The following is a 19,951-nucleotide window of genomic DNA, read 5'->3' on the forward strand; positions in this document are numbered from 1 at the left end:
TTTGTCTCCTTCCATATCTGTGTGTATGTGTGACACTGTGTGTGTGTATGTGTGTGAGGATGGAGACGGTCCAAGGTGCGACCTGTATATCATGTAACTCTGCAGGCAGCCAGATGCCCTTGTACAGGACACCCACATCGGAAATCCATCCACAAGAATGGAGATTACATTGGAGACGATTGGCCGGCGGCCATCCTGCTCTCTTCCGCCCCCCCCTCACAGAAACCTCTCTATCAGGATAGCCTCATTCTGTTTTTCATTAGGTAACTTTAGATGGATTGTTCTCATATCCACTGGGTGTTTTGGAGAGCAGATGGAAGGAGGAAACCACTGTCCTATGTACTGTAACCCTACGCCACCGAATGAGTCCCTGCAGGTTGTCGGAAGGATTTCTACACTAAGATCAAGGAAAAATAGACAATACTAAAACAATCTGAGTAAAATGTTGAAACAGTTTTAGTGCACTTAAAGGTACATTGTGTAGGAATTACTCCCATCTAGCGTTGCGGTTGTATATCGGAGGCAACTCAATCGTATTTTTCATGCTGCATTCACGTGAAATTGGGCAGACGGTAGACAGACGACAGCCACTGCACGTAACGGCATAAACAAGCCTCTATGTGAACAAGTGGTCCATCAGCACGAGGCAAAACAATACACGTGACAATATGTTGTCATGGCGATGTGGTATTGTTTACCTGACCCACGTTTTACCAGCTTCCTCTCGACTTCTGTGACTAAAATGACATCTGGTTTGTTACCGACGGCCGTCTGCCCGACTGGACGTGAATGCAGCATCAGTGTAACGCTCCCTTCCTCCTCACTGCGTTACCGCGGTGATTTTTCACAGACGCCACCTCGACCTGAGCCGACAGCTCCGGTGTCTCTGCTGAGTTTCCGTGATTTCCTACCGTCACGCTGCCACTGAACGTAAAAACATGGAGACACCACATGGCAGCAGCACCGAGCTTACCTGCTCCATGGAGATATGAATGATATGAACGGCAAATTCAGAGCTGAAAGGAACACTTCAGTTTGTTGATGGGGGTGATTACTGATTAATGACAAACATACTTTTGAACGAAATAATCGATTTTCGTGAATCGATAACAGGAGAAGTTACACAATGTCCCTCTAAGCAGAAGCTCATAAAAGGAAGACATTTACATGATAATGTTATGTTTCTGTGGGATACATCTTCCTCTCCCTGCTCTTGAGATTGCAGAGAAGTTGTTTCTTCCTGTAAAGCGCGCAGGAAAAGAAAGCACTTTACCTTCCCACCACTTCCCTTTGTTCAATGTAAATACATCGCCCACTGCTCCTGTCGGCGTGCATTTGAAACTGATATTTCACTGTTTTAACCGCTCATCTCTGTAACTCGTCTTTCATCTTGTGCAGCAGTTATCAATCCAGCAGCTCGGTTTCATTTCCTCCCCTTCTCTCCTCTCACTTCCACAGGATTCCTCACCGCAGGATCCTCGTCACCTTTCATCTCAGACATGCTTGGATTGGTGCGATGGCGGCTGCCGAGGCGAGCCGCGCAAAAGCACCCCGCCCCACTGGTGTGGAAATCAAAGTTGTCACTTCTCTAATTACCCAAAGCAATCTTTTCCCTCTCCAGCTATGCAATGCTTAGCTCTCTCTCTCTCCCTCTCTCCCTCCTCATCATTGCCTTTTCTTCGCTGTTCCTCTGTTCTCCATCATCCCACAGCCACAGGCCAATTATTAGAGATACCTTCCAACTGTGCGAGATCCAATCAGAGGGAGTCGCAGAGCACCAGAGGCCCAATAAGAACCCACAGAGTGAGGTGGAGCTGTCACCAGTGACAAGCAACTAAGCTGGCTGACTTCAATTAAGGCTTTCTGAATATGTCTGCTCTGCTCATTGAATCAAGCAGAGATAAAAATCCAAACTGTGACACATGTCACTCATCATTTCTTAAAGCAATAGCAGGAATAAAACCTGTAGAAATGTACAGTCACAGTGGAATACCTAGCTAGGACTAATAAAGCTTTTAATTCTCATAGAAACTCAAATATTATAAGCTAATTGTTATTAATTCGCAAAACCACATGATCTAAAAACCAGTTTCATATGGTTGTTCACAAAGTGCAGCCCTCCTGTTGCTCTTTCCATCTCTACTGGCTCAGCTGAGTGCTTTCATATTGTTTTTGCCAACGGGAAGACAAAGGCAGATCTTCTGGGCTGCCTTGACCTCCTCTTCCTCACATCGTCTCTTTACTTCCCTCTCTTATTCATGGTTGGTTTTCTCTCTCTCTCTCTCTCTGGCTGTGGAGGTCACACAGACAAAGATGGATATCTTGAAACAGTGGAGACATAAAGGCGATGGAAAAAAAAAAAAAGGGAAGGTAGGAGGAAGGAAAGAGCACAGCCAAGAGCTTTGTTGACCCCTTTTCTAAGTCCATTTATCCGAGGAGTAGGAACATCTTAACAGCTCGGTCGGGAGAGCAGGAGCTGTCTTTGCTGGCACAAAGTGTCTCTCTCTCTCTCTCTGTGGATTCACGTCTCTCTACTTCCCTTTTCTCTCAATCTAATGGTCAGCCCTCACACTCACTGGTTCCTCTAAACGCCTCACAGAATAAAAACAGGGGATGACAACAGTGCTCTCTTTGTATACTCCCTCTTTTCCTCTTTGATTTATGATCTGTATTAAGTGGCGTGTTGGTTGACTCAAAATGAACGCTGCCATGTCGGAGTGCATTTCAAGCAGCGAGCAATTGGTTTGTTTGTTGTGAAATTATTCCAGACTTGTGTGTGACGTTACAATAGGCGTGTGTGCAGGGACTGCATGGTAACTGTACAGATTGTATGTAATCTGCCCTGCTGTGATGAAATCCAATTTGTGAGCCGCTTATATCTCAGTAAATTGCAAAACCTCATTCATCCGGTGGCAGTGACAGCAGTTAGCTTCTGGTATTCATATTGAATCTCACCCCCCCCATCACCTCCTGCTTCTCTGTCTCTCCCTCTCCTCTCCTCTCTCCCTCTCCTTCAGTCCATCATTTTTCAGCGATGCATCCCCGCCACATCCTGTCGAGTGCTTCTGCGACCCGTCTCCTCGATCTCGCCCTGCCATCAACTCTTCATCCATGCATCACCACCGCGCCGCCCCTCCAGCGCCACTTCCCTCGTTCTAATTTTTGCCTCCACTGCTGCAGCCCTGTCAGAGACTAAAGCAATGTGACAGTTTTATAGTAGATTCCCCTGTCTGTAAATACTGGCAAGTGAGGAAGGAGCTGTGTACGGCCGACTGTGCGCTCTCATTGGTCATAATGACACAGTTATGAGACGGCAAAATATGGTAATCACAGCCAGTAACGTTGCGATGGTGACACTATAAGTACAGCTGTAAAATGTGGAATGATTATCTCAAAGCTTGGGCACTGCGACGCAAAGTCCAAGTGTTAAGTGAAGTATAAACCCAAGGAAATGGATGGATCCTTCCTGAAGCCGCCTTATTACAGTGATTATATAATTTACTGCAGCGAAATATCATTATCAGAAATATAATATGTGGTGATATGTGAAGATAAAACAGAGGGGGGAAATGGGAATATATACACTACATGCATGCATACTGTATAATTTTGTATTTTTTTTCTCCTATGTTTCTATTTTCTTTTTTATGTGTGTAAAGCACTTTGTGTTACATGTCTATGTAGGAAAAGTGCTCTATAAATAAAGTTTGATTGATATAGATACATGTATACTGTGATTGACTGGTGACCCCCTCATGAGCCTACATGGATAAGCAGTATAGCCACTGCATGGATGTATGTATTTGTAAGCCACACTAAATATATAATGCATACAAAGGCCACGCCTCATGTCTATTAAACACATGAAACATTTTCCTTGAAGCGCTTCCTCTCTCTTACACAGATTTTTTTGGAGGAAGCAGCAGCTGCTGGGAGAGCGACCTGCTCCAAATAAGAGGGGGATTAATACTGCAACAGGATCCCACTCACTAAATCTAAACACCCTCCCTGAGTGTCTGCACACCACCATCAGTGAGAGAGCTGGAGAGGTGGTAGAGAACAGCCCATAAAATAATAACACAGGCAGAAATAAGATATCACTAATACGGGCTTATTAAGATCATTTTGAATTTGTTCCATATGGATAAGCAATCAAAGGTAAAATATGTTACAACGCTGTCTTCACTGTGTGATTATCATGAGAATTCTAGGGGAATTGATATCAGCGCTGACGACTGAGAGCTGCAGATATCACATAAAAGTGATCTTATTAATTAGCTTGAATGTTGTAGATTAGTGGTTTAGTGTTTGGTATGAATGGAGTCTTTCAGGGCAAAGTCAGACTGGTATCACAATGTGCCAAAATGGTTCAGTTGGTGTAACACAAAATGACTATTATTACCATGAAAAATAGAGTGTTCAAGCATTTCTTAATGTTTTTAAAGATCATTTTTGTCCTAACTATTAATTTATTCACTTATACTTCCCAGTGTAACCAATGTTAACACTAAGACTATGTAACATTTGGAAAAAGAAGACACATTCCTCCCTTCACAAATGAATAGTTGAATAAAATGCAATATAATTCAATATAAAATCATGTTTATCTAACAAAGGTTAAATTAGCAAATGGAAAAGCTAAAGTCTGACAGCTTGTAATCAAAAACTTAAACCAGTGGTTCCCAACCTTTTTTGGCTCATGACCCCATTTTGACATCACAAATTTCTGGCGACCCCGTGATCACGTGACTGCACATGAATCAAGATGTACCAGCTCAGGTATATTTATATGCTGCATTTTATTTGATGTCGATTTATATTCGAGAAAAGGAAAGTAAAGAATACAGTTGTTTAAGATTATTTGCGGTGTTTTTAATCATAAAAATAAATAATTTGTTTAAAAAAAAAACATTTTCAGTCTTTTTTCTTTAGACGACCCCATTTGAATTCCAGGCGACCCCGTCCCGACCCAAAGGTTGAAAAACACTGACTTAAACTAATGAGACCAGTACTAATGCATTCGATGTGTGTTTAGTTACAAATAAAGTATTTACACACCCTTCAGCCAATCAGAATTGAATTTTCTCCTTTGAGAGTGGTTGAAGCCCCTACAAACTAAACATTCAGCCACATCAGCTCTGCCACTTCAGTCCCATCAGATGACCAGTAAATAGGGAACTGGCTGTGAAATGCTACAATTACAGTCCGTATGGCAGCGCCGCTAACATCTGCCTGGTTATCTGTGGCCAGGTTGAGTTGCTTAGTGTGATGCAGGCAGCTTTTTATTGAGCCTGTCTGCCATTTTTGGAATGTGGGAGAGGTGGCGTGCGCCAATAAGTGTTGCTGCCGAGGCCCACCGGGCACACCTGACACACCGGATTAGCCGGCCAGCCGCTTCCTCTGACACTTTCTCTGTCCATCAGATGCAGACATGCACGTACACAAAGATGAAGATTTGTGTCACGCACGCAGACAGAATGTGTGCGCTGTCTCGCGATGAATCAGGCTCGGACAGAAACACCCACAGACGCGTGCTCCCTTAGGGACTGCAAACATCACTTCGTGGGACATCAGGAGACATGTTGCTTTGCTGTTGAATGCGCCCGACCCGTGACGGCCATGTTTGCTGTCAACATCCTGTCTCCCCAAATCCATCACCTCGCTACGGCCTTCTGTTTGCGAGCCTGCTGCTGGCTAGCCTGGACCTTAATGGAAAGCAATTCAAACACATCTGAATCTGACTAATCATCTGGACGGAGGCCTTAATTATAGTGTGCAGAGATGTGTGTGTGTGTGTGTTTGTGTGTTTATCGGGAAAAGATTACCCAAAGATACTCTGTCACACTCTCTCCTGTGCAAGATAACAGATTCTCACTCTCCTTTCTATCCTTGTCCTCCTCCTCCTCCTCCTCCTCCTCATGGAGACCCCAGGGGGATGAATCCCATGTAACTGTATGTACAACACATTCGACAGGGTTCAAACCTGCAATAACATCCCAAGGAGACTGTCTGATGTGGGTCACTGTAGTCCTGCTGGAGAAGGAGATTACACAGGAAGCTGCACTTCCTTGTTTTGTTAGAAGATCCAGACAAAACCTGGCACCTGTAACAACAGGCAGGCAGGCGCCCACCGGAGGAATCTTTCACGGCGACTCGTTCTATTTTCTTCTCGATCTGGCTGCATGGACACTTTAAGATGTTTCCAGTGTTCCAATGGGACGACACAGTAACAATACTGTGTAATATAAACACCAAGGAAATGACTATGTTCCCATATTGTTAGTGTTTTGTCCTGTTTATTAAATCAAAAGAATGGTAATCTCCTTGGATTACAGAAGCTGGTCTCAACAAGGGACATTTCTCTTACCCTTTCCTACATCACTGTCTTTTTACACACCTCCCGTCTCCTAAAACTCACACGCACTCTCTCCCCTACGTATCCCTCCGCCCCGTTGCGCCTCAGTCTCATCCGAGGTTTTTGCTTTGCTAATATGTAACATCTCTGTTTCCCCAGGATGCCGCCCCGCCAGACGACGACGACTGGGACCTTCAAAGCGGCGCGTCGGAGCCATCAAAGTAGGTGCTGCTTCCCATTTCCTCTCCCAAGTCCCCATAGTCTCCTAAAAACTTCAGACAGACTCCAGCCCCTCGCAGACAAAACACAGAACTCATCAAGTAAACTAACAAACAACAAAATAACACTCTTCAATTGTTGATCAGCAGAGGAAAAGAAACGTTTGAGGAGGAACAACAACAACAAAGAAGGTGCAGAACGGACGAATAAAAAGAATACAATATGCACTGTGCATTAATGTTTCTTGATGAAACAAAACATAGATTTGGATGATGACACACCGCTTGCCAGCGTTAACAGGCTTCTCTCATGTTTTCTTCCGAGCAGTTAGTGCGATTGTTTAGCGGAAGGCTCCCCTCGCTGTAGTGAAAAGGGCTGCATTTCCATCATAATAACAACTGAAAAGAGTGAACTGTCACAGGGCGCTTCCTCCTCTCCTCTGGCTGTGATGCATGTCCCTCAGTTCTGCCTGGCTGTGCTGATGGATGAGCAGAAGAATACACTTCCCTCAATGCCAAAACACAGCCTGGAAAATATGGGATCACTGCTGCGACAGAGAATGTCAGAGTCCCGCGGCTGTATATGTCAACTGGAGTAAATATCATGGGCCACATTAGCAGCACTCTACCCTGTTGTGTGGACGATGACAATACATAGACGGTGCTTTTCCTGTAGACAATGGGGATGGAACACGTTGACTTCAGCAGCAGGGATGGAGGTTTACAAGTCGGACAGCGTGAGTGCAGATAAATGAATGTAACGGAACGAAAAACTCATGTTTTAATATGCAAGTTATTAGTTTTCCATTTGATCATTGATACCTTGTATAAATGCAAGGTCACCATGGGAACACAATATGCCCTCCTTTGAACAACCATGAACAAAAGGGAAACACAAAGGAGAGAGAAAAGAAGAGTGCCTCTGTATGACTATAATTAGCTTCATAATTTGGGTTGAAATAGAATTCAATGATTATGATGGAAAAAACCAGTGGAGGAATTAGTGCACTCCCAGCAGTGACTCATCGGGTATTTGCCCTCATTTAAAGTCTGTATGTGTAATGATGTTGTGACTGTTTATCTTGGAGCTGAGGCGTGACTTCTAATCTAAACACCTCCACGTACTTTCTCTGTGTGAAGTGTCCTCTCTCTCAATCCTGCTCAAACCCCCCGTGCTTATACCAACCATACCTGACCCGCATATTCACCATGGCACCGCTGACTTCCAACAGCGCCAGAAGCAACAGTAGGAGAGTAACTGCAGAGGAGTGCATGCTCTCAGATGGCAGACAGGCTGTTTGGCTGTTCCTGCCTTTTAGACCAGAACCTGACTTAATCACCTAGAATAATGCAGGCACGCTCTAAATATGAATGTCATGATAAATAAACCAGAGGCCTAACAGAATGTTCTATAAAAAACCCTTTTACATGCACATGGGAGGCTGAATTAATGAATTCTATTTCATTTTTCCAGAGCTCCTTCTTTCTCTCTCTCCGTTGTGTTTCTCAGTTTATCTGAGAATTCAAACTGTGAAGCTTCTTAGTGAAAAACCCCTCCCCACCGGTTCCCCCAGATTTCCTACCTGAGGGGAAACGTTCGATGACGGGCTGGTTGTCCACCTGTAGTGTGGCGTTGCCGCCACTTCGTGTGAATCGTACCACATGGTATTTGCCATCGCTCACCATCACCGCGCCCTCCTCGATGGTGATGTCGTCCGTTCCCACGTTGAAGATCACGCCGATCTTTCCCCGTTCCTGTGCACAGAGGACGACATGCAGACGTTAGGAGGAGACTGCACAGAGTTAAAGGCAAGGGTAGCAAAGACAAAGACAGTGTCATTCAACTTGAATTTCCTGGAAAATAGTGCTTTCTGGAGGTGAGTGTTAATAAAAAGTCAAACCAGTCAAACTCAGTCATCCCAATTTTTTCTTCAAACTATTTTTTAATTCCCTCAGCATGAACTGTATCATTCCTCTGGCTCCAGTTTCCATCTGTTAAATACTTTATTAGGTTTATGATCAAATACCAGCAGTCCTGCCATTCATATAAACCTCTGCTACACTTTCTGCTAATTAACAAATATTAATAGTGGTAACACAGGAAACCAAATATTGTGACCATGTAAGGATTGATATGTTTTTTCTCAATAAGACAAAAAGACAGTTTATATATAATTTATATACGCATGATTTTTGTGCAGCCTGCTTTGCACACATGTCCTGAATTGGTTTAAATGAATTAGAAATGATGGACAAATTAATCGTTCAGAGATTTGAGCTTCATGTCTTGAAAAATGTTTTTTTCTCATTTGAGTATTCATGGAAAGTGAATGAGAAAAACTGTCGGTGCCAGAAACGACTGTTCCTCAAAAGGCCGTGAGGGTCAAACCCATTACTCTCACGACTTTGCAGCAGAAATAAACATGTTGGTCTCTACAGCTATTTTCCTTCTTCATGACAGCATAATAATTCACCTGTGTACAGTTTGTTAAGGTGTATATTTCTGTATAATTAAGTATGCTGCTTTGAGTGACAAGCTGCTGAGTGCATGCCACACATACACATACACATACACATACACATACACATACACATACACATACACATACACATACACACACCATCGTTATACAAAGTCTATGGTTGGCATTCCAATGTAAAGATTCTACTATAAGCACCAATATATTAACATGCACATGTAGCATTGCCCATACAGCTCTGTAGAGCATGAATATAAAGCATGGATCTAATTTGGGGTTGTTGAAAGTTGTATCTATGACAAAAAGACACCTACAGACATTCAAAGTGGACTGGCTTCAAAATGGCATTGCATTATGGGGAACTTACAAGAAGCAAACTTAATGATAGGAGGCAATCAAACCATCTCCTAATTAGCGCTACATTGCAGTTACCAGGCTATAAACCAAGCCGTGGCAATCCACTACCGATGATAACACACTGCAGCAAACATGTAAAGGTGTTTTTTCCTTGAGTCGTCACTCAGGCCTACTGTACCGTGAGCGTCAGATCTCGCTCACACATCAGCCTAGTAAAGAACCGAGTACTTGTTGAGGACTCAGGCACCTTCAGCATTCATCAACCTGGTGACCCCCTCCCTTCCCCCATCTATTAGTGTTGACAGCCGCCCACTGCTTCGAGTTTATTACAGTCAACCGCCTACTCTACTCTCATCTCCCGCCATCTCTCTCCTCTCCCTCTGTGGTTCCCGTCCTCAGTCCCAGGAAAGGTCAAAGTCATTTACAGAGTTACAGTCTGCCGGAGAGAGAGGGAGCGAGAGAGAGAAACAGGCAGAGTACATATACCAGGCACCATCATTACAGACAAATTCTCTGTCTGGCAGTAAATCTTTTTCTGCAGTTTTGTTCAGCACACTGGTAATGTAAGATCCTGTGTAAATATAAAAAAGAAAGAATAGAGAAAAAGAAAACTGCCCTCCTGCCCATACAGTATTTGCCCAATCAACAAAACCATTGATTTCATTATCTAATTAGCTATGTGCATGTATTTTACCACCTTAAATGTACCATTACAGTCAGAGGTGAATGTGTGGATTTAGCTCGTAGCCATTTTCCATTATTCATGGCTGATTAAGTATTTAAGAAAGGAAAATAAAAACCCTAATGTTAACAGAACTTAAAAAAAAAGCCATGTTAATTGAGTAAATAAGTGCAGAGGATGTGTTAATGAGTGATATAATCACAGGCAAATCCTAACCACTCTTTGGTGGCGTGTAAAGCGGGGGGGGGGGGTACAGCGTTTAGCCGAGGCCGTGGCGTGGCTGTGCACTGATGACAGCCGTGATTAGGCTATTAATTGAGCATGCTCAGACAGTGGTGGAAGAGGAAGTGCTGCTGGCCGCGATTAAACGCTGCAGAGGGATCAGCGGAGTACTGTACAACACGCAGCTGAGGAGTCAAGAGTAAACAAGAAGGAAGCAGCGTGGAAGCCGAGCCGGTTAAAGGGATAGTTCACCCAAAATTAAAATTTAACTCATTATCTACTCACCCTCATGTCGACTAAGGGCTGGGAGAATTTTCAGAGTCCTCCGTGGCTTCTCGGAGTTACGGGGGGGTCCGTGCAGCAGTATTTGTCCATATAATTGTTGTGAATGGTGCTCACTTCTCTTCGTTTAAAAGGACACACCAAAAAACATCCAAATACCTCCATACTGCTCATCTGTAATGTCCCTCTTGTATTGAAGCCCTGACATGAGAAATTGTTCCGCCGGTCAGGAAGAGCAGTGAACTGAGACACTGGGAGCTTCCGCTACAAACAAGCTTAAAATATGGACTTATTTAATTTTTTTCGGAACAATTTCTCATGTCGGGGCTTCAATACAAGAGGGACATTACAGACGAGCAGTATGGAGGTATTTGGATGTTCTTTGGTCTGTCTTTTTGGACAAAGAAAAGTGAGCACCATTCACAACAATTATATGGACAAATGCTGCTGCGCGGACCCCCCTGTAACTCCGAGAAGGCATGGAGGACTCTGATAATTCTCCCAGCCCTTAGTCAACATGAGGGTGAGTAGATAACGAGTGAAATTTGAATTTTGGGTGAACTATCCCTTTAACGGATACAGCACCGTGCGCTGAGCACTCTGCTTCATGAAGACAGAAGAAGTGAGACCAGGATGAGTTCCTCGCAGTGGAGCTTGATGGACTCCTCAGCAGATGATCTCACTCTGCAAAGAGGCTCCAACGTCTCAAATAGCAAAGCGCTTCCAGCTTCTTAGGCGCTTAATCAATTGATTCATATTATGGACTGACCCTTGTAGTCTTTCCCCCACCCGCTCTCCCCATGCACACCATTATCAGGTGCTGAAGACATGAATATGAATACGAACAATTAGCATGTGAATGAAAATCTAATCAAAGCTTCCCACTACTGATACCTCTGAGATACTGCAGCAAAAAAAAATGGAGAGGGTGAGTGAGGCGCTTTTGGATCGAGTGGAAATGCCAGGATCATCTCCATTACAGCCTACGCACGAGGAAGCTTAGAGGACTCATAACACCTTTGCTTGGAGAATTAATTCAATTTGCCAGGGCAAAGCAGAATGAATCCCTGCTATTATGACGGAAAAGCAGAAGGGGTGAGTGAATTTGAGTGATATTTACAGAGAGATTAGCATTTGTGTTCCGCAACATTAGGGTTCTTCCTGGTGCTGAGGGAATGTATTGAGCCCATTACAGTGGGAAGCCGGTGGGAACCAGAGCTTTCTTAAAAATGATTTTGGTGTAGCGGTAATGACATTTTAATGGTCATTTCCCTTAAGCGAACATATCTCTGGAAACAGAAGGGGAAAAAAAACCTGACTGGGAGCAGTCAAGCCTGCAACATTGAAATGAAGGGGCTGGTAGGTAAGTGACAATAAGCCGTGGCTGCTCTTTAAACACCACAGCTTCTAAACTACTGCTTAGCAGCCCTTAATCTGCTGCAGCTGTCGGCTAATGTCAGGAGGAAGAATGTTACGCTTTGGCTCTTTTATCCAGAGGTAGCTCATCTTACACCTCTTCCTGTGGGTCAATCAGTGCTGTAGGTAGGGGGTCCGCTGCACACAGCTTGATAATACATTCAATTTCAATCTCAAGTCCCTGAGGAAGACAACATCTCCCTGAGTTCACTCCCATCAGGTTCAAATAAACAATCATATCAGTGGATATCCAGACGACTGCTCTGACTTCTGGTTGTTAAGACTCGAGGTTCAAGGAATACAGTCAATGCAATTGTCATAATCAAACTATTTACGCAAAGGACTAAGGGTTACCCAATACTAATATATAATTGTCTTGTAGTAAACATCTGAAGTGAAGCTGCATCATTGTGTCCACCACTACTTCCTTTACTAATTCCTGTTAAAGGGTTACTTTAACAACCCCACCAAGAAGAAACCAGTGAAAAAATGATTTCTTTGCATTTCTTTTACCCTTAGGTGAATCATAAGCACAATCAATGATTTTTTTTTTCAACAGACCCTGTGGTTTCTAAAATATTGATCTCTACGGTTGAGATGTCACTTTATGGTGTACTGTAAGTACAGAACTTCATACAAATACCAGGGACAGTAGATTCATTCACATAAAATGCTAATTTATGAAGAAATAAACAACAAAAAATGTCTGGGGCATTGAATACACTCTATTTCTTTCAGTATGCCACAAAACACCTCTGGTTTTTATTACAACCACAAATTTCTTTTTTTTCGAACAAAGAAATATTGCATTTCTAATTTTCCCATCTGTACTGTTATCTGTGCAGAGGGGACATATTATGGAATATCACTTTTTGAAGGCTCTTTAACATATGTTTTGGTGTTTGACTTGCCTTCCAGTCCCCCCCTCCTGTGGGTTAAAATCCATGTAGTTTTATGAGCTGTACCGGTAAAGGGGGCGGGGCAAGCAGTGGCTCATTTGCATTTAAAGGGACAGGCACTGAAACCAGCCGTCCTGAACAGGGCTGTTTTGAGAGGATGAAAAGAGCTTTGATGTTTGATTCTTGAGGTATTTTCATCGAAGCATGTCAGAGACATGTCTTTAAGACACCTGGGAACTATTTTAATTTGTGGAAAAAAGGGCATAGTATGTCTCCTTTAATGATAAGTCTGGGCCATTGTGCTGCACAGCCTCAGTGTTTGAGGGTGTGTGACCCAGAGCAGATGGACAAAAGGACTCAATAAAACAAGAATAACACATTTCCACAAAGGGCTGGTGTTAGGTTTTTGGTAGCAGAACATATGTTGACGGGCTTTTCCACAGTCAGCACGGTGTTAAGTGTTAGTTTGTCGTCCATTAGTGTCCCCAGATACTTGTATCTTACTGTTGGACAACTTTCACAACCTGTTCATGAATAAAAACAGAAAGAACAGGTGGAGGCCACTTCAAAAAGTCAATTATCATTTCTTTTGTTTCAGACATGTTAATGTTGCTGCACTGGGTTTTATCAGGTGAGAATAGAACGCTAGTTAAGAAAAGATCCCCTCTTGAATATTATTAGAATTACTTAAGCACAAACTTGCTGTCCTTGCCAAATATCTAAGATCTGAGTGCAACGAAAAAAGATGTTTTTCGCAGAGAAAAAACTGCTGATCAGCTTCTCACACAACAGCAAGTTGACAACAGACAGAAAAAGTTTGTGTAATCCTCTCATTAGAGTCTTTCCTCCTCTTTCAAGAAGACAGAAAAAAAAAATAAGGCTTTTGGAATTCTGTGCGGCAGCCGCAGATGGGAAGGTTGCAGCACTGGAATACAGAGAGCGCTTACATCTGAAATATTTCAACATGACCTTGCAATGTGTGAGAGTGCGTCGAGGTAAATGCTGCCGGCGAGAGCAGAATGAAAATGAGGAAGGCGCCAGAACAAGGCTGCAGTCGGGGTTATCAGGCAGCCTCAGAGAGCTCTCGCTGATCACGGCGAGAGGGAATGGAGAGAGGGAGCAGAGGGAGGGGGGGAATAGGAGGAACAACCGTGCCATGAAAGACACAGGGAACCTTGATGATCCTCCCGGGCCTCAAGGTGCTCCGACATCTTAAAAAGCCGCTTCAAGATCTTGTTCTCTCCCCACCGCAAACACTGGTAGTCAGTTAAGAGGGAGAAAGACAGACAAAGGGGGAAATGTGACAACGTTTTTGAGGGATTTGTTTCCCGGTCTCATTTCTGAGCAGCTTAATCATGACGTGCTCCTGCTCTGACACCCCCTTAAAGCTTCAGCTTCCACACACATCTTTCCCTTGATCTGTTTGCATTTCCTCACCGTCTCTCTGCATTTCCCCCTCTCAGATCTGATGCACGGATTACAAAAGAGACAGAGATGCCACCGCTGGATGGACCGGAGGGGGGCGGATTCAGCAGATAACGGTCCTTTAAATCGCTTGAGGTGTTTTGCATTTTGCTGCATCGATGTGTTTGTCGCCGCGAAAACACAGCTGACTGACCGCCTTGACGGATTTCATATTAACAGTCTTGTTGGTGGCGGAAACGCAAAACTATTCATCATCTTCTCTCTCATTTCCCCCAATGATGATTTATCACGGGGGTTGGATCTGCTTGAGCCTGACTTGACATGCCGGTGTTAGTATGTGGAGCTGCTTAGCGTACGAATCAGCCAGTGGAGCATCATGGGAGGAGAAATGACTGATAAATCAGAGTTTTAGTGGACGCCCCAACAAATCAATCTTTTCCCCATGTCTTTCTCCGTGAGTGCACACGCACAAACACACACACATACATCGGTCTTTTCCACATGAGAGCCTAATATTTCATCAACAAACCAGCTCTCTGCACCAGTGTTACACGTTATGTGCGATTTGTCATAGATTGATATTGGTGACTAGTAGGGGTGTGACGAGATCTCGTCCCACGAGATCTCGCGAGATTAAACTCCACGATATTTCTCGTCGTGTTAAAAATCTGTCTTGCGAGATTTTTTTTTTTTTTTTTTTTTAATGTTAAAAAATGTAAAGCAGGGTTTGCACTACCAGTTACCATTACTTTGCACCCCTTTCCACTACACAGTTATAACTCTACTCGACTTGGTTTAGGTGCTTTTCAGTCACAGCTGAGTTCTTCATTCCTCCTCAGTAAAAACGAAACTTATCAACCAAGCGCATCCAGCGCTAATTAACGACTCTGTGGCGGCCGCGACTCTCTCTCTCTCTCTCTCTCTGGCGCACACACAAACACACACTCACTTACATACACACACACACGGGCACATGGACAGGTCGCGCTGTGACGGTAATAAACATATGCGCTAGACCGTCCGACGTGGGAGGGGGGCGGGGGGATCCGAGTATCCGAGTAGTGAAATGGCACTGGGGGGGAGGGGGGGTTGTTGCCACTACTTAAAAAAATCCTAGAGGAAACACTGCACATAATATTGTTTGCACTTGAAAAAAAGAAATAAATATTTAATTTTATTTAATTTATATTAACTTTTATAAATTTTAGTTTTAGTTTCAATTTGTGGAAGAAGAAATGTATTTAAAGCTCATGCTTACATCATGCATGTAAATAGTTACAATAAAACATTTCAAAATGCAAGTGCAACTCGGTTGAATAAAAGTCTGTTGGTCCAGTCATATTTTGTCATTGTAGCTTTCTTAAAATCTCGTCTCGTCTCGATCTCGTGAACCCAATCTCGTGTCTCGTCTCGTCTCGTGAGATGAGTGTATCGTCACACCCCTAGTGACTAGGGTTGCAAAGGGGCGGAAAATTTCCAGTAAATTTCCGGTAAATTTCCAGAAACTTTCCATGGGAAGTTAAGCTGGGGAATTTGGGAAACATTCCAAATTGGAAACTTTCCATGGGAATTATGGGAATTTATGGGAATTACTGGGAATTTATGGCAATTAACTGGAAACTGTGGGTAATTTAAACAAACTGTGTCATATCCCAGGGACTACAGATGAAATGTAGCTAGTAGCTAATTCTGGTACGGCTGAGAGCCATGCACTGTCCCTGTTAAAACTAATAAATAAATAAATATCCAAACATAATGTAAATATTTCGTTTTGTCATAAGCAGACATCCATGCAAAATAATACAATTTAAAAACATGACATTTCAACAGATTTATATGTGAGTAGAATTTTATCAAGTTTTAATTCTTGTATGAACAATCAATGCTTTTACTGAACAACAAAAACATGAATGTTGAGTAAATTTCGTTTATTCCCATATATATTCCTGTTAATTCCCATGGAAAGTTTCCAACTTTGAAAATTCCTGGGATTTTACAACCCTATTGGTGACTATAGAAGTCACCTATCTCTGCATCTCCGATTTTGAAGGCGATTCAGGATCTATGCGGCTCATCAGCTTGTCGACATGTATGCGTGAAGCCCGCGAGTGGAGATTGGCTGCATCTGCTACGAGAGGGAACAGTATAGAGCGGGGCTAATCTTCTCTCTCTGTGAAACTGCAGCGGTTATGTAAGAGAAGGAGAAATGGGCTGTTGCATAACGCGCAGACTCCTCAGCCACTGCCTGTTCACCTAACGTCTTCAGAGTGTCTGTGACAGAGAGAAAGCGAGAGAGGGGAAAAGACTAAGGGCCAACAGCCATTCTGGATCAGGATTACTGTTATCTGGAGCTCAGATTTCATGTCTTCCTTTCTCATCCTTCCCTTCAAATGACGCAGAGGCTCTCTCTTTCTCTCTCTCTCACACACAAACACACAGATGCACGTGTGTCGTTTTGAATTTAGGGCGTCGGGGGGGGGGGGGCAAAGAGGAAGGCGGCGACAAGGCAGAGAGGCTACGCTTGGTTTCGTTTACTACACCTCCTCTCTGTTTCTGCCCCGCCACCTCATTTGTATGTGTTTGCCGTGATCTCCTGCAGTCACCTTCAGACAGTTGCCCCCCCCAGCCACCCACCCCTCCATCCCCATCCCCTCATCTTAATAGCAATTTATCTCTTCCTTTTGTGCCCCCCAACTCTCTTTTCTTCAGCATCACTGGTCACGACTATGAGTTCTTTCCTGCTCTGAAAGCAGTAAGCAGCAGCTCTGATAGAGAATCACATCTCATTGAAAAAATCAATGAGTTCGACAAATGTGGTGCGGGGTGTGTGTATATATACTGTACAGTATGTGTGTGTGTGCGTGACTCATGCCGGGCTTGCCCATTTGTCCTAGAGTACACACACAGACACACACACACAGACACACACACTGGCTTCGAGCCAAAATGCTGCAGAGGGGAAGCAGTGTTTATGCTAAAGACGTAGAAAGGGAAAAATAAATCAGCCAAAATATCATCCTCTATTATCCTGATTATGTTGTCAGATGGCACCACCACTCTTCATTCATTCTGTGTCAGCTCCAGACACACACACACACAGTGATTTGACTCCACTATGATGTGCACCACTGTGTCTGTTGATGGATGGCGTCCTTCAGCTCCATCACCATCAGACCTGTTCTCCAGTTGAATCCCACCTGACCCACCTGCTCTCAGTATAAACACAAACACACATACTTATGAGCAAACATGAGAACGTCCTTGAGTGAGGTTAGTCTGGGCCCCCGCCACACAGTACTATGGCCTTGTTTGGAGAGAGCTGATGCGTGCGCACACACACAAATACACACACAGACACAGACACAGACACAGGTATTTATGTATGTGTTTTCCTAGTGGCTGGGATCCAGATCTTGTATCTGCTGAACAACTAATAGTACACTCAGGCTAACCTTGGTATTTGGACACATAAAGGGCCCAGATAAGGGCCGCTAAATTGCGCGCTCTGGGTAAAATGTTGTGTGTTTGCTTATCGCACGAAAAACAGTTGATCTACTAAGAGAAACCGGCTAAATGACAGCAAAAGTTTTGCGCGTTGTAATCGTTTCCACCATGGAGAGTGTGGACAGAGAGCTGGAGGGACGCAAAGACTGAATGAAATTTTATCCAATGGATTAATAGAGAGCTCAGGTGGGACACTCAGGCCACACTCAGAACTAAACGCTCTGACCAGAGGGTGAAGACAGAGGTGAGGTCTCTTAGTAGGACCATGTAGGAGGCAGCTGTCAGGAAGTGACGTATGTATTGACAAGTGTTGAAGTGATGAGTTGTGTATATAAGCAAGTTCTTGTGTCAGAGTCAGGGCGCTTTTTCCAACTGGTGACTCGACTGTTGCTGTTCGGGAACACCCACTTGCAAGTGAATAAACCGGCAAGACGCTCATCTTGTTTGTGAGTACTCAGTTTTTGAAAATTCCCACTACAAACACACCGAGAAACTGCTACAGAATGACCGAGAAGTGAGGAAATGTAGACATATATGAGCTTTTGCCCTGGCAGGTATTAAACTAATAACTGCAGAAATGTTCGCAAAGCTGTGCCAGTTAAGACTTGCCTTTCAAAAAGACGCAGAAACTGCCACTGCAATCTGTTTCAGGTTTGGTCACACATGCGCTAAATAAATCTATTTGCATCTCCTCCCAATATTTTGTGCGTTCTGGCAGAAACGCCCATATTTGCATATTCATCAAAGCAAAAGCGCTAAATGAATTTGCGTGTGCTATTTTGCCCGTTTGAGTGACCCGATTCTCAGTGCATCCGGTTAGTAGATCAGCTTCAACAGGTTTGCACCATAGACTGTAAAAAGAATGGACGTAGCGTCCGTGACGTCACCCATTGGTTTTGGGGAGTCGTTTTTGTGACTCAAATATGGCGGCCTGAACAGCGCCATGTTGGATTGGCCGGCCGAGAACCCGCCCACTGGCCTCGAAGCAGCTGTCCACGGAGCTGCTCGGACCTGTCACTCAACGTTTCCGCGCCCTAATTGGCCAGAATTTTAACCTAATAACAGTAAAACGGTAGAGTTAAAAAAAAATTCACCCCCCTCAGAGTGTGTGCGGGGGTAGAAACTATCGATTGAGACAAAAAAACGTTCTGACACCAGGCTTTTAACATGTTTACTGAGGATGTAAAGTCAGCGATTTTAACATGGGGGTCTATGGGGAATGCTCCCTTCTGACACCAGCCCCCAGAGGAATTCGAGGGGATTGCAGTTTTTTGAACGCGGAAGTGAGCTTCACTTCTCAGACCGACAACTGCCCCCTTGGTTTGCACACATTTCTACACACGCAAACCTTGAGTGAATCAGGCGCAAAGTGTGTGTTTTGTACTTTGTTGCTGTGGGTCACTATAATAAGGTGGTGCAGGGAACTCTGGGATAAGAGACATGTACGTTTTCTCTGCTGTGAAATGTGATTTGTTGCCAGGAGCAGGCAGTGATAATAGTCACTTGCCAAAAGCTTCAAGCCCAGTTGCATTAGCAGGACAGGAGGTTAGAATGTGTCTTCTGATCAGCTACTCCCTCATCCCCTCATGCTGAACTGAGGACAGAGAGAAGTTTAGCTGGTAGGCATGGTAACATCATTAGAAGACAAATGAAAATTGGTATTGTTTTCAAGATTAATGCTGAAATTGCAATGTTCCCTCCAGACTGGGTAATGAAGTGCTAATGCTAATGCTGGCTATGTAGTGATAGCAAAGACATAAAGTGTGACGTATAGCAGCTTTAAATCTATTGGAGCCAGGTGCAGTGAACGCAATGAACCTGCAATTATTGATTTTTTTTTTTGTCCATTTTGAGTGTGAGGCAACAAGCTGTGACCATAACACTGATTTACTTTGGAGTTGAGAGTGTAAATGTCAGTTTTGCAGACACAGAACAACATTAACATTATTTGTATGTCCAATATTCACTTTCTTTCTTTTTTGTCGCCTTCCTCCTGCCGCCATGACATCATATGAAAAATGAATAAATGTGAGCGATGATATTAAGGGAATCTGTCACCTCAGAAGAGCGAAAATAGAATCATTATTTACATCTCAGAGTCTCCGGCTTGC

The 19,951-nt window shown here is 43.7% G+C and overlaps 1 protein-coding gene across 7 annotated transcripts in view; it reads right to left on the reverse strand.

Annotated features, from left to right (window-relative positions):
• The window catches only part of nrxn2b (neurexin 2b), a 773,301-nt gene that overhangs the window by 42,442 nt on the left and 710,908 nt on the right, over window positions 1–19,951 (reverse strand). For all 7 annotated transcript variants that reach the window (XM_085760265.1, XM_085760266.1, XM_085760262.1 and 4 more), the window contains one exon: window positions 8,157–8,328. In XM_085760265.1, coding sequence (XP_085616391.1) covers window positions 8,157–8,328 — 172 coding nt within the window. The remainder of the gene's footprint in view (window positions 1–8,156; window positions 8,329–19,951) is intronic.

This window comes from Trachurus japonicus, chromosome 18 (assembly GCF_045865225.1).
Source record: "Trachurus japonicus isolate A0001 chromosome 18, Traja_1.0".
Lineage (NCBI taxonomy): Eukaryota > Metazoa > Chordata > Actinopteri > Carangiformes > Carangidae > Trachurus > Trachurus japonicus.